The sequence below is a fragment of the Ostrea edulis genome, chromosome 5, assembly GCF_947568905.1.
Source record: "Ostrea edulis chromosome 5, xbOstEdul1.1, whole genome shotgun sequence".
NCBI classification, from domain to species: Eukaryota; Metazoa; Mollusca; class Bivalvia; order Ostreida; family Ostreidae; genus Ostrea; species Ostrea edulis.
In genome coordinates this window covers 62428392-62438411 of record NC_079168.1, presented here as the reverse complement: position 1 = coordinate 62438411, position 10020 = coordinate 62428392, and the positions used below count along the sequence as shown (strand labels likewise).

The 10020-nt window shown below is 34.9% G+C and overlaps 1 protein-coding gene and 1 long non-coding RNA gene across 2 annotated transcripts in view; both read right to left on the bottom strand.

Moving 5' to 3' along the window:
- Positions 1 to 8234, bottom strand: part of LOC125648891 (uncharacterized) — a 16269-nt gene extending 8035 nt beyond the window's left edge. Inside the window, exon 1 of the long non-coding RNA XR_007360492.2 lies at positions 7226 to 8234. This is a non-coding gene — a long non-coding RNA (uncharacterized LOC125648891). The remainder of the gene's footprint in view (positions 1 to 7225) is intronic.
- Positions 8235 to 8303: 69 nt separating this feature from the next.
- On the bottom strand, positions 8304 to 9092 carry LOC125651083 (uncharacterized). Its single transcript, XM_056165057.1, has 2 exons — positions 8715 to 9092; positions 8304 to 8620 (listed from the first exon to the last, which is right to left on the bottom strand). The coding sequence occupies exons 1-2, from the start codon at positions 8985 to 8987 to the stop codon at positions 8330 to 8332; spliced, it is 564 nt and encodes a 187-aa protein (XP_056021032.1). The 5' UTR covers positions 8988 to 9092; the 3' UTR covers positions 8304 to 8329.
- Between the last annotated feature and the right edge of the window lie 928 nt (positions 9093 to 10020).

Genomic DNA, 10020 nt, shown 5'->3' with positions numbered 1-10020 from the left:
GTAGCTTATCCGGAGGGAACGTGGTTTCAGGGACAGAAACAATCTATTAGACTATATGGAGGATGTGGACATCATTGATAAGCTCCGTATACCGCGACATGTAATTTTTATGATGAACTCAATATTCGTTTAGAATATCCCACAACCAACTTTTTCCTACTTTCGCTGTTTAGGTATATCCACTTTTTCTTCATTTCTTCACCCAACCGGACATAATCTGTTGAATTTACAGCATCTTAAAAACAAATGTCTTTTTTTTCTGCACCTTGTCCACATCGTTTCATAGACATCTTAAATCTTTTGACACCGATTTGTCTGAGTGCATGCACATGGACTTCGTAGCCACTGTGTGGTCACAATTAAACGTACTTGAATACCATTCATTTATTGTTTGTAGGCACAAAAGCAGTGTTGGGTGAATCTATTTCTTCACGTTTTTATGTTTTGGTTAGTTTTCGTACTATTTCATTTCATTCACTTATAGGCTTTTTCACAAAGGAAAGTCTTTGAGCCCAGTATACGTGTATAGTCGAACACGCGTATAATTACACGCGTTTTGTTCGATTAATGCGTAGTTCGTTATAAATTTGCTTAAGTATTACTTGTGTCTTTGGTTTTCCCTAACAACCCACACCCTCGTTTACTGAATACGTTTTTTTGTATTCAGTATATTATTTTGTTGGATAAAACTAGTGCGGCGTTGCTAACTTGTAACAAAAGCAACAATCATATATTGTCTTTTTTCTTTATATTTCAAATTAGTTAAGCAAATATTTTATTTTCGGAGGAGAGGAATGGGGTAGAAAATAAAAAATATATGGGACTTTGTTATAGTGTTTCTATAAAAATATCATTCAATGTTTTAATTTTTATATTACAATTTCTGAAATCAAATAGTACACAATACCATGGAATACGAAAGTAACTTTTGAAATACGAAATAAAGTGTAGGTCACATGATTTCAAAAAGAACAATGTATCAAATTTTATGAATATATTAGATGATTACAAATGCCTAAAATCGCAATATTTCAACTTCCTATTTATATTTTTGAATACTTTAATCTTTCATTTACATTCAAATTCATCCATGGAGTTAAAAGATTATAAGGAAACATGGTATTTTAAAAGGTACATGTAATTAAGATTTCTTGAAGTTAAGATAGTTTTGTGAAACGGTACTACCGTATCTTATGATTGTCATAAGTCAGATCTTAAGACACTCTTACGATCTGTCTTATGACAATCTTAAGATAGTTTTGTGAAACTTCACCCGTGCCAAACAGAGTGTCTTCAATCAGGGGAAATGTCAAAGTCAAAACAGGGCGTCTTCAATCAGGGGAGATATCAGACAGAGTAAAAAAAAAATTCCTGTATTGAATGCTTGTCTGGTCAGGGGTTTTGCAGTTTATAGAAATCAGGAATCTGATCATGCACGTACATATACACTGAGCATCTGGTTGGATATATTGCCTGCACAATTAAAAATTTATCGATGATCATATACAAACTTGGATATATAAATAAGGGAATAATGATCGGAAATATACATCTGTGTGAAAATACGGGTATTGCATTTGCAATCCATGATAAACAGTTAAGACACATATAAAAGGAAATCTATTAACGAAAATATAGTTTTATTGTCTCTTTGGGAACCACATACTTATTTACGGGCTCTGTATGTCCATATTCATTGATTGAACAGAGAGAGAGAGAGAAAGAAAGAGAGAGAGAGAGAGAGAGAGCTTCCTACTTCAATGTACAATATATCATTTCACAGAAGGAAAGAAAATTGATAACTGATATATTTAGAATATAAACTTACAAGCATTAAAAATTTCGAGTTATTTTAAAATGTGTGATTGACAATATATTGGAAATATAGGAGTTGATGCTTATAACTGTATTCATTACAAATTTTAAAAAAAATTAGTTTGAACTGTGCATGTAGAAAATACTGACTTTGTATTTTAGAATAACGGGAAAAAGTAAATTGTCAAAAAAGTGGGGAGAGCAGACCAGCCTCCCTGCCCACCCCAACCCCCTGTATACGTGCCTGATACAACATTTACACACGTTCAATTCGTGTTGAAAAAAGGTGCGTATATACATTTCATCAAATTCCAAAGGAGCTCGAATTTATGTGTTTCCCTATTAATAATTTAGAAACATGCTTTCAGTCGGAGCAGTACATCTAGTTTGAATGCAAACATGGGGTTCCTTCTTTTAATTTCATGAGACTCATTAGAACCCCCCTCCCCCCAAACTATGCAGCTTTGTTTTTATTGATATATAAATCGGTATATGAATCCAGATATGAAATATGTAATGCTTTTTCGTGATTATAGATAATGATACTACTATTGAAAAAAAAATTTTTTTATAGCCCTGCCTTTTACAAATCCTACTTGTGCATTATAGTATATTGACATTGTATCATATCAAATAAAACTTATCTCTAAAATATGTTTTGCATTTTATGCCTTATTATGTACTTACATGAACCTAAACATATAATGTATATTATCATAATTGTATATTATAACGAATATTATATTTTCTTGGTACGACAATCTTTATTTGTACATGTATAACATACTATATTTTGTATACGGGAGACGTTTTCTAAATCAAATAAAACCTCAACACGAATTTTACTGATTTATGAATACTAACATCTTATCGAATACATTTGAATTTGAAATTTCGACGTACAGCGGTATATCTATTTTCAGAATATATCCATTGCGCCAGATCTACGAAATGAAAATATTTATGAATAAATTACACTCAAGCCTGAAAGTATCATTATTGCATGTTATAGAAACGTTAAAACACACATATGCTATAGTCCTGCAATGCATGCATGCGATTTTCTGAATACAATGCACATGTATTAATGTATTCGTGAATGAAGTTCCTACGCTTAAAAATATATTGGTCTTCATGCATTTTGTTTTGTGACTTTGGTTTACCATTCCTTACACTGTGTAAATGAAGGACAATTTGGTAAAGGGGTTCAACTCTACACCATACAATTAGTATGCATGCATGTGTTGCAAAGCAAAATGTAATAACCAGGCATGTATCGTCATTTTTCATGGGGATGGGGGGGGGGGGTACAACAGGAAGAAAAAATGAAAAATTGGATTCTTCAAAATTTCTTGCCATTCAAAATAATAATAAAAAACAGCAATAAAAGAAAACAAAACACCCAAACAAACCAAGATGTTCTGTTCGATGTTTAAAGTCCATTCGGGGGTGGGGGGTTAAAGAGTCTTTTACTTTGACTGCCTCAATAATTTCCTCTAACTTCATTTTCGTCAATCGTTGGGGGTGGGATGGGGTGGTTATAGTTAGAATAATCTAACTGTGTCTCGGGACAGGCCCTCACCACAGTTAGAATACCTCCAATATACCCGTAATGTAGCAGAAAATTGCGGAATCGCTCCAAAACGATTTTAAACTTATCAAAGAATAAACGCGTACATTTAAAGTTAAATTTATATACAACTAACCTCATTGGTAATTTGTAAGTCCTTAACACTGTAAAAAATCGTGTAATAATATTGTAAACTCAATACTTTGAAATGTCACTTTTCTCGATTCGAACTGACTGCAATTTTACCGGAAACTGCCATCGGAACACCCTGCTGTTTTCGAAAAACGAACGCTTACCTAATTTGCAAATAAGAACGGCCCACTACCATATAATGCATTGGTGAAGAAAAAAACCGGTTTATACACATGGCGTGGAGACAGAAAGTTGACGATCTGCTGCGGGTACACAATTTCCCGGTCAAATTAAAAGAAGAACAGATAGAGATACTCTCTGCAGTGTTTGAGGGAAAGGATGTGTTTGCCCAGCTTCCTACTGGCTATGGAAAAAGCCTGATTTACACACTCATCCCACTTCTGCTGGACAAACTTCACGTAAATATTAGCATGATTATGTAACATTTCTTCACTACAGTGAAAGTGCTCTGTACTAATGTAATATCACCTCTAATTATGAAACTTTTATTTTGTTGTAAAAATGTGCCATTATGATAGTTTTGTATGGAACTTTAATTTAACCATAGACATAGTCTTCAAAATAAAGATTTTGGTTCTAATGAGTATCAGAGATTAATATGTCTGTGAATATACAAAAATAGCATTATACATGTTATATAGATATCAGGTTTTGAACATGAATGTAATTTTGCTTCATTCTGAGCCTCTGGTTAGGGTTTCGAACAAATATTAATGTAACAAAAGTTAAATAGCTTTCTTTTTTCTTCCTGTCATCACAATTTTGCAACACAATTTTATGACACCTTGATAATAGCTAGTATTGTGGGGGGTTTTCTAGGTGGATTCTTGTAATTTCTCCTTTGCGAGCTTTAATGCAGGATCAGGTGCAATCACTAAATGCCCACAATGTGAAAGCTAGAGCTCTTTTGGACACCACTTCATTGGAAGGTACATATAATGCATCAGAATTAACAAAAAACAAAAAACTATGCACCTCTATGGAAAGCCGTAGGGTACCCCCACATTATTATTATTTTTCCCTACATAAAATACCAAAATTATAATCTCTTCCAAAAATAAAAATTTCCCCATATTTGCCGATATTATTATTAAATTCTGCTGGTGGACTGTTAGTCCCCGAGGGTCTCTACAGCCCAGTAGCTAAGTACTTCGTTACTAGCTTGAAAATACGGATGTATATTTAATTGCTGTTATAAAATTTAGAAATTCATTTCAAAATTAAGGATTATCTCCCTCATGCATAGCTCTTATCCTTGGACGAATTTGGCTCCACTTGTTTGGCACGCTGTTTTTGGCTATATTTAGATCTAAAACTTCATAGTTATTTCGGATTTCAAACATTTCGGTTGAGCATCACTGAAGAGACATTATTTGTCGAAATGCGCATCTGGTGCATCAAAATTGGTACCGTATAAGTTTTACATTATATCGCAGCGATAATAATAATCTGTCCCGAATCTCAGATACCAAATTATAATTTCATCCCCAAAAGAAAAATATTCTTCATTTATGACAATATTATAATTATAAATACTGCCGCAATAATTATAAACTGACCCGATTTAAAGTCACACATTATCTTTATAAATATAATCTTTCCACCACAATAATAATTACTGAACATCGCCAACATATGGAAAGCCGTAGGGTACCCCCACATTATTATTATTTTTCCCTATATAAAATACCAAAATTATAATCTCTTCCAAAAATAAAAATTTCCCCCTATTTGCCGATATTATTATTATATCGCAGCGATAACAGGGCCGTAAATTACATGGAGGCGGAGGAGGCAGCTGCCTCCTCCAACTTTTGAGCCAAAAAAAATTAAAATTTAAAGTTCATTAGAATTTATGTTGTTTCCAATAACTAAGAACATGATACCTCCCTTAAAAAGCATTCCAAATCTTTCTTTTAGAATGAGTTAGTCAAGTAACATCTTAGAAGGCCCTAGAATCAAGGATTTTGCACGAAACGTGTTCAGTGTGCACAAAATGTGCTCAGCGTCTGGGGGCCTGGGCGGCCCCCAGACCCCCGCCTAATTTCCGGCCTCCTCCAAATTGAAGGTTAATTTACGGCCCTGCGATAATAATAATCTGTCCCGATTCTCAGATACCAAATTATAATTTCATCCCCAAAAGAAAAATATTCTTCATTTATGACATTATTATAATTATAAATACTGCCGCAATAATTATAAACTGACCCGATTTAAAGTCACATATTATCTTTATAAATATAATCTTTCCACCACAATAATAATTACTGAACATCGCCAACAATAATTATCTTTTTTATTTGAACGCTACAGAATATAATCTGTACTGACAATAATAATTCTAGACCAGCCAAAAAGACAAGATTATTATTGTTGGTGGAAAAGATTTGGACGCTTGAAACAGAAAATCGGATTCACAATAATAATCTCCGACTACAGATTGGCAGATATTATATGAAGCGTGAAGGCAGATATTATTTCATGCGTGACTGTGCAAGCAGTTGGTCGAGAGGGAAATCACGTGACGTATAGTTTCACTTTGACTTTATTATGGAAATGATTGTTTGTCGAAAAGGTATCCTGGTATGTGTTTCTTTTGGAGGATGATAAATGTGAATAATTCAATGAATAAATCTTTGTTGGAACTGGAGTATAACATTTTATATCTTTGTGACATGATAGATAGAAAGGGAATTTTATCAAACACACTGGCCAGCTGCACAGGCAGTTTTTTTTCGTAACACAGGCCACCCTAGGGCTTAATTACGCAAAATGATATAGGGCTCACGGCGGGTGTGACCGGTCGACAGGGGATACTTACTCCTTCTAGGCACCTGGTGCCACCTCTGGTATATCCAGGGGTCCGTGTTTGCCCAACTTTCTATTTTGTATTGCTTACAGGAGTTACGAGATTGATCACTGTTCGTTATCTTCACCTTTCATGGATCTCTTTAATCTGTGTTTTATGTTGATTTCTTAATGTACTGAATAGGGTGTCATCACATGAGGTGTCCATTTCTGGTACAGGAACAACCCTATCCGGGGAGTGGGCGTGTCAGTACTAAGTAGCAATTCCATCGCTAAATCCCACATCGTTTTGTATACATGACCATCCTTCTGCTTAGATAATTCACAAAGGTGGTACTAAGTACACATACGTCATGCAGTTAATTGTTTCCCAGCTATTCACACAACCATCTAAGGGTGCATACAATGTATAATTAAGGAGGTACCTTACATCGTCATAATGACTGATTTCCTTTTAAAACATGGATGAAAAAAATCAGTATCAGCAACATTTATCTATTCCTTTTGGATTTAACTACCTAGCCAAGTAGCTCAGTAGGTTAGCAAACTGACTGCTGAACTGTAGGTTGTGCGTTCGAGTCCCCAGATTTCTACTAAAACTGCATTTTTGACATTAAAATGAAGTAAATTTGAAAATTTTCAATTTCAAAATATTGTTGTACATATCCTTAGGATTACAAGGAGAAAGCTTTAAAGACCCTGGCTTATATTTGCCATGATTGTCATGCAATAAATTTGTGCACGATTCAGTTATTGCTTTTCATTAATTTAATTGATGTGTATATCAATGTGGTGGAGATACTGCTCACATTCAAATTTGGAGCTCAGTATAAATGATTTGATTGAAGATATCTAATTATTTTATTTTATACCACTCACACTTATGTCGTACACCTTGTCAACCTCTTTCCCTATCCCAATCATTTGGCTGTGCCTTTCCACTGTGTCGGGTGTCAAGTGTCCTGCGGCATCTTTAACACTCTCTGAAAAATATAAAAAGATTTTTTGGAAATTGAAATGATTTACAGAGTAACTTCCATTAACAGAAGGATATTGAAAAAAAAATGTTTACCTTTGTACTCCTTATTGAAGTACTCCATTTGCAAATCCATTTCAATGTTCTTCCCCAGTCCACCATTGGAACTGATGGTTCTGTTCCAAATCAATGTCTTTTGTAACCTAGGTGAAACTGCACCATTTACTGCTAGGAGCAGTCTGGTGCACAAGAGGAAGTATTTTGGGTGGTGTCTGGAAAAAAAAAACTGCAGGAGATCAAATTTCCTATGGATTATCATCATCTTCCCATTGTTCTCCCTAATAGCATCTATCCTCGACATCTGCGAAAGCCCTCGCCAGATGAGGAGAAGGACATAATCCATTTTCGTCTTTTTCCTTGTTCTTCTAACTAACTTCTCTTTTTCACAATCAGTACTGCAATACCAAACACCCTCTGGAATGTCTTCCTCTTCCATTTCCACACACTCTTTATGGAACCAGATTCCTCTTGTGCAGTTTTTGTTATTGCAAAAAATCATGATAGCTCCTGGCTTTTCCAACTTACAGATACAAAATGGATATAGCTCATTTTCTTGTGTCCTCTCGCCTGTTTTTGTAATTTTCTGAACAACAGATGATGTAGATTGAAATACACTGTCTATCACTTTGCTTGAAGTGTTGTGGAGGTATGAAACTTTATCATCCACATCTGGAACATCTGTCAGATTTTCCATGTCTAAAATGTTCAGAGCAAGCAAAGTACAAAACTCCAAGAATTCTTCGTTGTAATTGAAAGATTCCTTCACATTTCCAGTAACATTTCTTTGCTCAAAGTAATTCTTTAAATGAAATAATGTTCCAACTTCCCTTGCACTTGTTCCTGTGTACAGTTCATCAAATATGTCCTATAGAAGATAGTACGAATAGACAGTGATACAAGTATAATAATATGTAATTCAGATTATAATTTGATAATGTACTCCACGCTCAAATTAGTATTTCATGTTTAAATAGATATGTTACCTGAAGAAGCAAACATCTCTTGTGCCATTCTTGAATGTCAGGTATCATCCCTTGAAGTTGCTGCCATTTTGTTGTCCCATTAACCCGAGCATTTTGAGCATCATTTACCCGTTCACAACTCAAGCCATCAGCATGAAGGGGTATTATCAAGGGTGAACCATCCGGTTTCATTGGAACATATTTATGGTATTCATTTACAATGTCGATGGTATCTGCAACTCTACTCTCATCTTTGTCCATAACACCAAGTAAAACCTACCAAGTACAATTTGTATAATGTTTTGATGTAATCAATGGTTTGGTCAATAATAAAATTGATATATATGTGTATAATTAGCTTAACACCTACCATTTCACTTTTCTTTGTAGACAGTTGTGAATATTGATGAGGAATATGCCACAAAATCTTATCCTCCATTTCATTAAAAAATGGTATCCTTTTGCATAGTATTCTTTCAACAAGCACTGTCATCTGTGACCTTAAGTCCACTTCATCCAATTCACAGGGAAGCAATTTGAACAGAGGAATATTCAGAATATCATCTGGAGAGGGTTGTTCATCACTGAGGTGAAGAATGTTGGTGCGATCTAAGGCTGCATATGCTTGCACCATGTTGAACATCTTATTCTTTTTGTCCCTTGTCTAGTGCCTGACTGTAGTTTTTTGATTAACGTTATCAAAGCAGATAGAAAAACATGGTTTTCCTGGAATAAAGGCAGGTATCAGTGGAAAGAACATTCATAGAAAGTCTGCTTCACAAATGTTATTTGTGTGTTTCAATAATTATAAAATATTCAGACTTTAAACAAAACATTACCTCGAGGTTCTGATACGTTGTCAGAAGACGTGCTTAACCTACTACTTGGGTCATCAGAATCACTAGTTAATGATGGCCTCCTAAGTAGTGGAATGACAGGTTGACGCATAGGTGACTGAGAATGTCGCACAGGTGATTGAGCAGGTGTGTCCACTGACATTGGTGTTGAGCTCTCTGCATATGGAATAGTGTCTGCTGTGGAAATATCTGACGGTAGGAGTAAATGATCCGTGATTGAACTTCGCCATTCAAAGACTGTAGAATCAAAATTTCTCCTGATCCTGTCTACAGCATTCATAGTACCATGAATACCAACACACAGTCCCAAATGATTGAATCGGCTAAACAACTAAAATGACAAAACACATGTTTTTGAACATTGAAATGAATTCAATTACTGATAATAATTAACATATTAATTTCCATATACATGCTTCTCCTAATGAAATATATTGCAACTTTATTATTTAATTTAATTTCTATTTTACCTGACGTTTACAACTTGCAAGCCACATTTGTAGGGCATTTAACTCCTGCAAGTTTGCCATTTTCTTCGGTTTTGTTTGGTATGCCAGAATGGACATGACTGTGCCTATGGTAGGTGCAGCTGAAATATGGGGTCTACCTCGTAGTGTCACTGTCTCCATTGTTCCTTTTGATGTCAGAGCGCCAAGTAAACAATCAGTGAGTAGAGGACAATGCACCTTCATCTCATCAAGGAAATCATTCCATCTAAACTCTTTCCACTGTTGAATTCCTTTATGTGCCCCAAACTTTGAATTACTTTGTTTCAAGAAAATTCCCATCTCATCCTGAACAGCCTCTTTAGTGAGGGAG